Consider the following 13675-nt stretch of genomic DNA (forward strand, 5'->3'; position numbering starts at 1 on the left):
TTCTACTTGAGTCATTTAACGGAACAGGACTTTTTAAACAGCAACATTGATAATGTAGATATATTAAATAGTAGTTGTATCCAACATCACAATGTCTGCACTGTAGTAAGTAAAATTAGGCAAAGATAGAACTGTTTTAAGCATAAATTGAGCATGACTAGAGAAAACAGAAAAAACACAGTATGTGTAAGTAAGCTCAGAACCCTAGAGCTGACTAATGCCAGGCTAGATCCAGCTGTAACAAGTGCCATGATCAGATCAGTCCTTCCTCCAATGTAGGGTTATCTCCATGGCTCCACTGTAAAGCCAATGGAACAAAAAGCTTCAGCAGTGATGGATCCAACAATGCAGCGAGCTGGGGGAAGCCTCTCTTTGTCCACCCACCATCTCTCTCTCTCTCTCTCTCTCTCTCCAAGAAGTGAATGTTTCTCTCTCCTTCTGTCCCTCTCACACCACTGTGCTGACAGACGGGTCGGACAAGTTGAGCTGGCCCGTGATGTCGGTGGGTGGGTACTGCTGCAGAGATGGAGAGAACATGAGAAAAACTGAGCCACGGTCAGTCCCCTACAAAAGCCCTAAACAGAACTCTGATATAGAAGAGAACATCTCTGCTCCATTTCAGTCGAAATCGTCGAAGCAGAGGTGTTTTATAACCCCCCAAAGGCAGTGTAGTTAGGAAAGGTGGAAACATTTTGGTTTCATTGTGGGTTTCTCAGATTAGTACAATACAACCATGGGAATACATGTGTTGGTTGCTCTGTCTGAGGAGGGTTATCATATTACTACAGTGGTGTGGAGGTAAGGCCCAGAGCGTAGAACACAGTTGAATCAGCCAAAAAATAAGACCACTCATTTGTATGCAGACATTGTTTTATTTTCCGCAGCTAAGCTGAGAGAAAAATATGAATTATGATTGAGCCTCTCGGCTGGTTCAAAGTGCTGTGCAGTTGGACTCTTACTTCCAGGCCATATTTCACTGTGCTCCTCCAGAGGAGCAGAGTTGTTGATTTTAATGGGTATCTACAGTGCTGGGTAGCAACATACCCAGCTCCATGCAGGGGCTCAGTTACTATGGCAACTGTGACTTTGGGATTGCGTAATTTAGTGCCATTGATTGTGTAATCTGCCTTGGGCTTAATGTCAGGGAACATACTTGACAATGGTAAAGATGGTTCCTTTAGCAATTGACGCAGTAGCAATATCACTAACCACTGCAATTGCTGTGGATTGTTCCTTATACATTGCAAATATGGCCATGAACTGATCTTGCAAAATATAGGGAGTGTTTTTGTACCATACCACTGTGCTGAATCATGCTGTCTACAAGACATACTGTTTTCATCAGCGTTGTTTACAACATGTCAAATCGAAATCCAACTTACTTTGCCATTGATTCCGATTTACAGTGTAAAAGTTGGAAAAACCTGATTAACATCATCTTTTCACACTGTGAAAAGACTTAAAGAAAATGGCTTGATGAACAGGGTCACTTCAGTACAAGCCAATCATAATCCACCGTGTACCTCCATCCATTCTATCTTCACAAAAATACATTTTTTAATTCCTGATGAAATCTATTTTGTGTGTCAATTTCGCAAATCCGCAAATTATTATTATTATTTTAGATGTTGATGATTGTCTCATTTTAAGCTGTGTTGATGTTTTTCTTCAAGCATTGACCCATATTGCGTTTTATAAGTTATGATGCAACTACCATGCTAAGTCAAGGGTCAACATCATCATAGGGTATTACAGATATAAAAAAAACACATGTTTGACTAATAATTACAAAAGACTTAACACTTAGATCTAAACGTTGCATCATCACAGGGCTACAACCTCTGTTTAGATGTCCACGTGGGCCTACTTCAGGGGCCTGCTGTTAGTGGTATCACTTAGAGCACCCCCTTACTAGCCGAAGGTGGACCAGCAAAAGAGAGACCCTTCAATATGTCAATACTTACAGTATGGCCACTACCACAATGACTTCTGTATTACTACAATTACTAGTACTAAAATAATATCTCTTACTACTACATCTACCTCAACTACTAGTATTACTGCTAGTACTACTACTGACAACAATAACAGTAATTCACATGCTTGTAGAGGGAGAGAGGAGCAGTGTGGCATGTGGGTGAGGGACACTGACACTCAAAAGTCCATTGATAACCATTAATATAAAAGAAGAACACTTATATAAAATCAAAATAATGGTCAAAGATTGAGGATGGTACATATTTGGTTATAATCTTGTTGTAACTTGTGTGGTTTCTCTTTTTCACCATAGATTTGTGTAAGAGCACGATAACTCCCAAACCACCATCCCAAACCTCCCACAACAGCAACAGTCATTCCATCTTCTCCACTCCAATAGTTGACCAATTCTATAGAAACACCTCCAGGTGATAGGTGGCGGATGGCAGATTTGTAGTTTTGATTTGGATCAAAGGAATAACATCACTCTAAATGTCAGAGACAATAGATATAAGATCAAGAAAAAAAGAAAAAATCAAACAAAGACAGACCAACAGAGACCTTTTTTCCATGTTCAATATGGCCAATACGTAATTAAGAAAAACCAGAAAGCTTTGATATCTACTGTGAAACTCTCAGCTAAATCCGGATTGAGCATAGCTGGTTAACCCAGATTTTGGTCATCAGCCAGCTATGTTAGGGTGAACAGCAGGACAGAGAACGTTGCTGTTCACTGGATTGTCAGACCACTGTGGAGGAGCCTCCCCACCAGCAAAGAGCAGGCCCTTCCAACTGGACTGTGGAGAAAATGAGAGAGCATCACACTCTTATTGTGCTGCAGCAAGGCTCCAATAGAAAGAGAGGTGAATAAGGCTTGAGTTCTTTTTATAGTGGGTCTAAGCTGCGGACACAATAGAAGCGTGATGTTTCAAAGAATCTTAAGCCAAGAAAGACGGCAAACAGAGGAAGACACAATAGAACCACCTGCGTTAACAACCTAGAAATAGACCCTAAAAGGCATGCAAAATTGACACAGAAAATCCTTTTGTCAGACAATATGATTGCAAACATCACAAAGTAAACATGACAAATCAAAAGTAGACAGTAGATCTAATAATATAACTCCATGAAGAAAATCCTGAAATAGATGGTCTGTTGGTAAAAAAAAATATGTTAGTTTGTTTTCAGAACGGTTGACTGACTTTGGCAAATGGCATAACGTTGGCACATGCTTTGAAATCAAAACCAACAAACAAAACGGAAGTGCAGGATTTAAGTGTATAAAAGATGGATTGAACAGGATCAGGCAATCAAAGAAACAGGAGACTAACACAAATACACACACATACACACACTACAAAGTCCCCTAGAGACAAATTGGTCAAAACCACATCCAGATCATTGGCAGGGAGGAAGAGCAGCCCAAACAAGCAAGACAGACTGCTGCATTGCCCTCTCTTCCAGTACTACACCCATTAATCCCATGAAGCCAGCCCAGCCTGGACCTGCATTTGCTCTCCCCACTGCCAGCACACCAGCTCCAGTCCCTGCCCTGCTCTGCCCTGCACTGCTGCCTAGCATCCTGTAGGGGGCATCGGCTTACAAATGGCATCTGGTTGGATGGCTGATCGATGGTGGACTGACAGACACGTGGCCATGGCTGCTGAGCCATGTAGGATGGGTGAGAGAAATGGGTCTCTCTCACAATTAAGAGATGGGAATGGCGGTAGAAAAGACAGAGGAAAAAGAGGGAGATTGAGAGAGAAGAGGAGACAGAGGTAGAGAAAAAGAGAGAGAAGAGTAGGAAGAGTAAGGGAAGATGTTGTTCCCTTCTTCATCTCCTTACCGTGTCTTTGGATGACCTACGTCTCTTGATGCTGGAGGCCAGGGAGGTACTGATGGACCTAAAAGAGGCTTTCTTTTTGGGGTCGGGGGGCTCTGCTCTACCACTTTTCCTATCCTAAAATAAATATATGTAGAACAATTATTCATATTCTTGGGGTGGAGTGATACCTTGGTCTCAGTCTCACCCATTCACCCACTCACCCTCTCTCCACACCCTCCCTCCCTCTTCCATTTCACTGTCTGAAGTGGTATGAGAGTGAGTTTCCTGACACAAAGTTGTCTCCATTGGATATTGGAGGCAACAGGAGTTTTGCACCTCTTTTAGTGGTGGGACTGTCTGGGACTGTAGTCTGGCCAATCCCATAAGAATGTTTTTACACTAGCAGCCATTTCATCATAGTGGGACTGGACATGATGGAAAATTCCTAGCCAAGCATTGACACATCCAAACACCCCCATGCCCCTAGAAATGCATTGGAATGGTTTGAGGAGCATGTGTAGGTTACACCTGTGGTATGCTGCTTTAATCATCTACCACATCCTACTCACACACTCACTCCTACCCACACACACACCCACACATCAAATAATCACTTCCACCCTACCTTCACCCCAAGACACACAACCTTTCAGAGAGAAAATAAACATTAGCCAGGACTAAGGAACAACTAAATGGGCAGTATACTATGACTATGAAATGTTACAGTCAACAGAATCAACTGTATTCATTGGAGGTTCAAACATCTTCCCAAACCCATGTTTAACCATATCCTTACAACATGTTCACACATCAACTGTGTTTCTTCCCTCCCTCATGCCATCAAAGTGCCCCACAGCTACTCTCAGTCCTATATAGCTACATGGCAGAGAGAGTGTTCATGTGCAAAAGCTCATATTAAGGTATTCTTACATCCTGAGTCTCTAGAGAGGAAGAGGGCTGCATGGGGGGAGGAGGGGGGGAGAAAAGAAAAATAAATAAACATCCATCTTCTTGCTATTAGATAGTTATTACTTTAAGATCCAGAAGCAAAGCCAAGGGAACCAAACAAGCCAGTAGAAAAGCTAGCAAAGGAAACAACCACATCGCAAGCCAAGCAGTCATAAAAAGGTGCTCTATAAGGCAGGGGAGCCACTAAAATGCATACCAACATAAGATAAACAACAACAGATAATAGTATATAATTTAAGCTCCTTGAGTCATTATACCTGTGGCTGGGTATAATGGAAATTCCCTAGGGAGTGAAATAGATGGTGTTGGGGTGGTAGTATATGGAATAATATATGTACTATATACAGTATACTACTAACTGGAGTTAGAGCAGGGATTGGGGGTGGAATTGAGAAATATGAGAGATTTTTGCGAGCTGGTTAGGTAGGGGGTGTGGGAAGGTTTTGGTGATAGGCGGCATGAGAGGTTTTGGCCAAGTTGTTGTGAGGTCTGGATGGGGATGGTTAGCTAGGTGAAATGGTAAGAGATGTAGAGAGTAGGAGTTAGGGAGGCCCTAGGCCTAGATAAATGGTAAGAGATGTAGAGAGGAGGAGTTAGGGAGGTCCTAGGCCTAGATAAATGGTAAGAGATGTAGAGAGTAGGAGTTAGGGATGTCCTAGGCCTAGATAAATGGTAAGAGATGTAGAGAGTAGGAGTTAGGGAGGCCCTAGGCCTAGATAAATGGTAAGAGATGTAGAGAGTAGGAGTTAGGGAGGTCCTAGGCCTAGATAAATGGTAAGAGATGTAGAGAGGAGGAGTTAGGGAGGTCCTAGGCCTAGATAAATGGTAAGAGATGTAGAGAGTAGGAGTTAGGGAGGCCCTAGGCCTAGATAAATGGTAAGAGATGTAGAGAGTAGGAGTTAGGGAGGCCCTAGGCCTAGATAAATGGTAAGAGATGTAGAGAGTAGGAGTTAGGGAGGCCCTAGGCCTAGATAAATGGTAAGAGATGTAGAGAGGAGGAGTTAGGGAGGTCCTAGGCCTAGATAAATGGTAAGAGATGTAGAGAGTAGGAGTTAGGGAGGCCCTAGGCCTAGATAAATGGTAAGAGATGTAGAGAGTAGGAGTTAGGGAGGTCCTAGGCCTAGATAAATGGTGAGAGATGTAGGCGTTAGGGAGGTCCTAGGCCTAGATAAATGGTAAGAGATGTAGAGTAAGGTGAATTAGTCATAGGGAATGGGGAGGCCCTAGGAGTGGATGGGTAAGAGATTTAGAGAGTAAGGTAAGTTAGGAGTTGAGAAGGCACTTGGGGGGCAGTGTGGTGTGAATTTCATCTGAGAACATGCAGAAAGGGGTATGGAAGGATGGGAAGAGTTTGGCAGGGACGGTAAGGGAAGGGGTAGAGAAGGAGACACAAAACATAAAGCATGACAGTCAACCCAGGCCAGCACTGGACCCACAGAACATCCCCTGTCATCAGATCACATGACTGGGCCTCTGTTTGAGCCACCCATCACCACCCAAACCATCCCCATTCTCTTAATGCCACAGCATTAAGAGGTGATGTTCTATTGGGTGGTGTGGAAGATGGGTGGAGCTGATTGGCTGAGGAATGATGGACAAGTCACCAGTGAGAAAAAAAGTCAATAAAATGAATTTCCTGTTGGAAGATGACATCTAGATGTTAGTCAATGGTCAAAGTCACCTCATGTTAAAACTCCATCAATGAGGTAAAGATGAGGCATAGAGACATTTAGATTGAAAAAAGAATGCTTATTGCCCAAGCAACTCAAAGCATTGTTTTTTTCTATTCTTTTGTATTTTTCCGTTTCTCGTCAAAATTGTTTTTTCTTGTTGTACTTTTCAGCGTAGAATATCCAGGTCTCACGTGACATCAATCGACACCGACCGCTTGTGAAGTGCTGTGTTTGCAAAGTTCCGGTCATGCAAAGCATGCTGGTCCAATGGAGGAAGCATCCCACTGGACGCATGTGCCGCGGCTTCCTGTCTCCAATAGGAAACAACAGCCACTAGAGTGCATTAGTTCTCGTTGACATTTCGTTGATCTCACTCCTAATATCTCCTCCACCTTTAGGCAGTGCACTTCTGAATAAGACCTGCTACAACAGAGAAAACTAACGGCTAGATACCGTAGCTTCTCTTAAACTAGGGAGGGGGACAGATTCAGTTCACAGTGCTTTTTCAGTAGATACAAGCAAACAAAGGTGGTGAGAGTTGGGGTAAATTATAATTCAGTTGAATCAATTCAGGAAGTGAATTGAAATTCCAAATGGAATTTATCCCTAGCTGGAATGGGTCGGTTAGTTACTGGAGAAGATACTAAGGAGTAAGCAGTTCAGAGCAGCAACATAGTGAACGATAAGAAGGACTCAAACAGGTTCTTCAGAATTGCACATCCTCTGGAGGTACCTGTGTTGGAAGGCGTAGATGTACAAACATGTTGCATTATGCACAGTCGTATAAAAACAAACAAAAATATAAACATACAAACACACAAGTAGTAAAAATGATGCTGGACACCTGGCTGGAAATACCCACAGAGAAAGGAAAAGTTCACATAAACTGTCACCGAACCCTGTTGTTATGATAATAGTGTATACTGAATAGTGTGAAATACTGTATGAATTATACTTCATCTGTAAGTAATCACATTGATGGCATCGAGAGACGTGGTGATAATTTGAATAATGTTCATTTCATTCTGTATTAGATTCAATGAGTTGCTCGCTTCTGCTACTCCAAGCATGATGCCCCAGTTAAGGAATAAGAGCAGAAAACTGTCATTTGTTTAAAGCATGTGAACCCCATATTAGCTCTAGGCCCTATTGAGAATAATGCTGTGTACGATTTGCATGGATGAAGCCATCTTTGTTCAGTAGTGCTGAAATTATTCATAAACTGTGTCAATATAACCTTGTCTTTAACACAGATATTACACAGACCTTTTCCTTTCTCAGCGGGCGCCTGCATGCATTTGTCTACTGTATGTGCCTATACATGTACACAGACATGAAGACATGGACAACAGTTACATCTGGTAGTAAGGTAGATGACAGACAGTCTCGGAAGGACATTGATTTGCTGACACACACTGGAGACTGTGATCTTACCGTACCTTCCTCCAGCCCTGCTGTCAATACAACCGGTGCACCACTGACCTTTTGTGAGTGCTTAACAAGGAGCCAGCATGGGGGCAGGCTGGCTGCCAGAGCCACATCACAGGCTCACAGTGTCCACTGCCCGTCTCAGCCATCACCTCCCTCCCATGTACCCCCACACCACGCTCCTCCTGCTGAGGATGGTAGGTCAGCGCATGGTGGGGGGTGGGGGAGGTAGGGGTGGGGCGGGATGATGCCAAGGAAAGGCGAATGAGGGAGTTGGGGGGGCCACCAACGCTTCATAGCGGAAGATATTGGAGTTAAGGGCAAATCATGTTCTTCAGTGACTAGACAGACTGAGGCTCGAGCGCATAACTCAGCTGTAGCTGGAATGGTTTTTGCCTGATTATCTTTAGGTGACCACCGTTCTGAAATAAGTCACTGACACGCAGGCTTTCTCTGAGAGGACTCTCATGTTTAGGGTCCACAAACACTGTAGGGGGTGGGGATACTGGGGGATGGAGTGATGTAAATACTGGACAAGTATAGAGGTCAAGCATAGGAGAGTCGGGGTCAGAAATGACAGTGTAACAACACACTGTTGCAGCTGTTAAAAAGCATGAGATTTATCTATGAATCTCATAGTTATGTGAGATTCTCCTTATTTAAATTACTTTCATCGATTACCTTATTCCCCTGCATGTCCTCATCATCTGACCTTACAAAGCCTAAAAGCATTATAGCAGCAGCATACAAAGTCAAATTTATATCCTATGCAGGTACGCAATGCAACAACGCAATTAGCTACGCAAAATGGCCGTTCTGCGTAGTTGCAATGCATTATACATTTTGGGCTGCACACTTTTGCATATTTTTACAACGCAAGTACGCAGAAGGGCCATTTTGCGCAGCTAATTGCGTTCTTGCGTTGCATACGTGATAAAGTAAGCGTTAAGGCTTAACTGACTCATGCCATGAACGTGGAATGCATATTTTAGTTTCAAATGTTCTCATGTTAGAGCTACTTTTATTTTAGCTTAACTCATATTCGAAAAGCGAAGGGTGACGTGGGGTGGAAATGTTTCTTGTCTATGTTACATACTAACGATGGGGTCATCGATGCGCCCACAGCTTGGCTTCCAGAGGCCTCCTTACTGTCCTGCAGCACAGAGAGGAGACATAGGGGCCATTGGTCTAAGGGACTGGAGGATGGACCCACGGTGGCTCATGGTAATGCCTTGGGAACACCTTCATCACTGATTGTGACACAGCAATCCGTGAGTGACTGTCACCAGTTGGCAACAAGGTCAGACAGGATGCTAATAGTGACAAAAAAAAAGATTGGTCGTACACCTGTATTGGAGGAACCTGCAGGAAGGGCTATGCTGGGCGTGTCTCAGCCCATCTCTGCCCTTCCCCCCCCGGGTGCCAGTGCTTACGGGGGGAAAGAGATGCCATACCTGCAGGTTCTTCCTCCAGACGTTGACGGCCGCAAAGGCCAGCTGCATCTGCTTCCTGCGGGCGTCTTTGTGCCGCTTGTAGGCGATCTCAATAAAGATGAGGAAGATCCCTGCTGCTATGCCTCCAGCCACCAGCATGAACACTCCTGTCAGACAGAGACAGACAGACACAGGGATGGGTGGTGAGTCGCCGTCTGACACTCAGCCGCAACCCACTGACCATGACTGTGTCTGTGTGAATCTAGTCTAATAGGTCAACGGTTGCTGTCCTTTCGTCGACCTGCTTCCACTTCACGCCGTCCGCTGCAAACCTTGCAAGTTTATATTAGGATCACAACTATAACAACTAGAACTACAGTAACCCACAACAAATGACTTTAACAGTACACACTTCACGTAACAATGAAAAAAAAGTATTGGACAAAAAAAAAAGGCTACAGTACCTTACCACTGTAGTTTTTGTCCAATCACTTTTAGGTTTCTCAAAACCCAAAAGAGGAACCCTACCTGCCATGTTCTCAAAGGTGAGTGTGGCTGGGGCATTGCTCCGTGAGTCACACTCCTGGTATCTCACCCAGGTTTTATCTAGATCTTCCATGAAGCCATTCTCATGGGAACTGCAGGGGTGGGGGGAGTGGGCAGAGAGGTAAGACAGTTAACAAAAAGCCAAGCCATACACTCCAGAAGAGAAATCCCAGAATGTCACTGACACAGACGACACAAACAAACACAGACTGACTGACAGACTAACAGACAGACAAAGGGCAGGAATGAGGAGATACAGAGAGAGAAGAGAGCTGACACAGCAGTGTGTCGGATGGTTAAAAAAGGAAAATAAAAACAACAACATACACACAATGCTGCTTGGGCTGGGACAGACCTGAGAATGGCCAGGGACACATTCTGTTTCCAGGGGCTGTCCTTGCGCATGCCTATGCCAAAGCCCGAACGGAAAAACAGCTCTCCCGTGGTCACCAGGTCGCACTTCTGCGAGGCTTCAAACTCCAGCACCGCAGAGTCCCAGATGAAAGCATGCAGCTTGCTGTTGGCGGAGGGAGGCAGGGGGGAGGAGGGGGTTACAGTGCAACAGTACAGTGATTGTCACAACACACATTTATGGCTCCCCTTTGGCCACACAAAGCGTGTGAGTCAGCGTTACCAGCCATGTCTACCGCCGCTTGAAAAATGAAATCCAATGCCGGACGGACGACGGCGCGTCCCCCATTGGATTCCCCACCTCAAAGAAGCTCGTCTTGGATAAAACCTGAAAAAGGGTGCTCCTCAACTCAACGTTAGCTCAACTATAGACTGGTGTCAGTGCTACTGACACAGTTCATGCAGCCCTGTTCTAAGTCTGAGCCTGGATCTGTCTTGGCTGGATGATGGGCCTGGACCAGAAGGAGCACTGCAGTAAGACCTGCTGGGTCTCACTGTTCCAGAGGTCCAGAACCCCCAGGTCTGACTGACTGACCCTCTCTCTCTCTCCCTAACCTGACTATCTGACCAGCTCCGGCCGACACGCCCAGGCCAGGCCAGCCCGGCCAGGACTCACTTGTCGCGCACGGCCTGGATAGCCTCAGCGGCACTCTCGTAGTTGTGCTTCTCCATGTGGCGGTACATGGTGCTAAGCTCCACCTGCCGCCGGAAGTAGATGTCCACAGAGCTCTGCTTCACTGTGGCATAGATGAACTTGTCTGATGGGTTCCTCAGCTGTTGAAGGATAGGAAGGGTTGGAGGGAACATTACATTCAGCATTCACATACATTTGACCAATTCTGGAACTCTGTAAAAATGAAAACTTTTGAAGCTACACAACCACTTACTTTACAGCATTTTCACCACCAATAATTTTCGCACCTCGCTAAACATGTACATTTTTGGTAGTATGTAACCTACTATCCACAAGTTATCGAGGTGGAGGTGTACTCAAAGATTCTCTGTATGTATTTAAAGCAGGACTACTTCTTGATGCCCACCCTCGGGTCGTTGATGCCGGTGATGCGCTCCTCAGGCCGGTCCAGCACCAGGAAGGCAGCCAGGTTGGCAGTATACGATGCCACTATGATCATGGCAAAGCCGGCCCACACCATGCCCAAGATTCTCGCTGAGAAGCTGCGCGGCGCGCCTGGATAAGAAAAGCCCATAAAACGTTACATTATGTTCACTCTATGGGACATCAAATGTGGCTCAATATATTGATGTATGTGTAGCATCTCCCAAATATGACATTATTTATCGACATGCAACACTAATATTTCTACAGTTAATATCAGTATCACAAACTGATCAGTATACCTGTAGTATTTGCACAAATAGTACACTAACTAGCTAGTATACTAACAACTGTACTGATCTTTAGCAGTTATTTAGTGATAGTATTCTCCTACCTTCTCCAATACCGGAGTTAAGCAACACTCCCCAGGAGAACCACATGGCTGACGACAAGGTGAGGGCGTCTTCTTCTTCTTCTTCACTGTTTACTTTAAACCTCCCAAACGGGCTAGAGAGAGAGCAGGGTGTGAAGTGAGACATACACGAGAAGACAGAGGAGAAAACCCTGGCAACACCAGACAGGGAGGAAGTCTGTGTAAGTGGCTACATAAGAGCGAGCTAGAGCACAGAAAGAAAACAGAAAGAGAAGGCCAGATGAGCAGAGCAGTGGAATGATTGGAGCCAGTCTTCACCTCTGTCCCCTCATCCACTGTGAAGCATCTGGAGAGGTCTGGAGCATAAGCAGAAGTAGAGTATGTCACACACACACACACAAAAACACGAGTGCACGAATGCATCCACACGTACGCACGCAGGCACCCATACACACATATAGACAGACGGACACATGCATCCCCTTGTACCTGAACCGGTCTAGTAGGTAAAGCATCACCGCCACCACATGCACCGAAAGACCCACCAGCAGCCACAGTGTGCTCTGAAACGGCTGCATGAACGAGTCCAGTGTACTGCGAGGGATTTCCTGTAACACACAGCACCGACAGTCATTCACAGACCACTTACAGTCTACAACCATCCCATCTGCAATGAGGACTAAATCAGGTATAGTCTGTATGAACTTTCAATTTGTCTCATAGATTTTGGGAGGAATTCAGGGACATACCTTTTTAACGAGGATGGTTAGGCCTTGGTACTTAAAAGGTTTGGAGAATTCGATGTACTGGGCTCGTTCGTTGTTTATTGTCAGCGGGGCAACGATCATATCTGCCAGACCCCCCAGGAGCTCTCCCATCATGCCATTCCACTCTTTCTTGTTGCTGTTGTTCACCTGTGGTAGATGAATGTAAAGGGTTAATAACCAACCCAACCTGACAATGAATTTCAGAATGAAGTGTCCTATATCAGAAACAACAAGTAAGCCCTCTCTTGACTCTGGTGAGTAGCTAAAGGCGAAAACCTGTGTGCCTTTAACCTAAATGAAAATGAGCAGTATCGTCTGAATGGTATTCTCTGGCTCAGGGATCTGGTAACTGAGCTTGGCTCTCCAGAGAAGCTCCATTCAGCCCATCTTGCTTGTTCAATACATCCTGACAGATCAGCGTGGGTCTCACCACCACCTTGTCCCTCCAACACGGAACTAAAGTCCCCAATGTGGTGGGACCCTAGGTTTCCATGGCTCTCTCGGCTAAAGGACTTATTTTAGTTAGTGATTTAGTTAGTGATAGTTTGTGAAAACTGTTTTTGTGAGTGCAGTAACATAAGATGATTCTGTGTAATTTTCAAAACATTACAACTGCAAAAAGCACATCTCAGAGATAAGATTATATATAATTTGCTTCATAACTTACATAATAGAATGTAATATAAATATATGCAAATAGACAATTGTTGGTCAAATCATTTTTGACCAGTAAGGTTTTCTATCTAGAGAGAAGTCTGAATTTTTATAGGAACTGACCCGCTCCTGTGTTCCAAATTTCCCATCAGCCACCAGGTGTACTTCATAGGTAAAGTTCATGGTTCCAGCTAACTTGATAAGTAGGTCAACACAGAATCCATAACAACATTGAGGTACAATTGGACGTCCTGTAACCAAACCAGCAGAGGGTTGCAAGTTACAATCAATCAATCAACATTTTTGAAACTTTTTTTATAACACCAGACATCACTTGCCACCACACTATTCAACCAAAATCACCTATTCACTTAATAATACAGTAACACACTGCACACATGTTCACTGCAACAAGACTTCACACACTTACACTGTTTGCTTAAAACAGGCTGGCACATGCCCACACTGTTTGCAAACATTTAAGCAAACACTCTAGCATACAGTATTTACAATGCACACTCACTGTACATACACACTGTACACACTACACACTGTACACACT

The 13675-nt window shown here is 44.4% G+C and overlaps 1 protein-coding gene across 3 annotated transcripts in view; it reads right to left on the bottom strand.

Annotated features, from left to right (window-relative positions):
* Nucleotides 1-441: 441 nt before the first annotated feature.
* LOC120021676 (glutamate receptor ionotropic, NMDA 1) overlaps nt 442-13675 on the bottom strand; it is a 28591-nt gene continuing 15357 nt past the window's right edge. For 2 of the 3 annotated variants that reach the window (XM_038965500.1, XM_038965499.1), the window contains 10 exons: nt 13237-13364; nt 12442-12606; nt 12182-12300; nt 11714-11826; nt 11303-11451; nt 10879-11036; nt 10207-10368; nt 9834-9943; nt 9327-9472; nt 442-516 (listed from right to left, as the gene is read on the bottom strand). In XM_038965500.1, coding sequence (XP_038821428.1) covers nt 448-516; nt 9327-9472; nt 9834-9943; nt 10207-10368; nt 10879-11036; nt 11303-11451; nt 11714-11826; nt 12182-12300; nt 12442-12606; nt 13237-13364 — 1319 coding nt within the window. In that variant the 3' untranslated portion in view covers nt 442-447. Of the gene's footprint in view, nt 517-3823; nt 3938-9326; nt 9473-9833; nt 9944-10206; nt 10369-10878; nt 11037-11302; nt 11452-11713; nt 11827-12181; nt 12301-12441; nt 12607-13236; nt 13365-13675 lie in introns of all 3 variants that reach the window. The other variant, XM_038965498.1, reaches the window with a different exon arrangement.

Source organism: Salvelinus namaycush, chromosome 26 (genome assembly GCF_016432855.1).
Source record: "Salvelinus namaycush isolate Seneca chromosome 26, SaNama_1.0, whole genome shotgun sequence".
In the NCBI taxonomy this organism is placed as follows: Eukaryota; Metazoa; Chordata; class Actinopteri; order Salmoniformes; family Salmonidae; genus Salvelinus; species Salvelinus namaycush.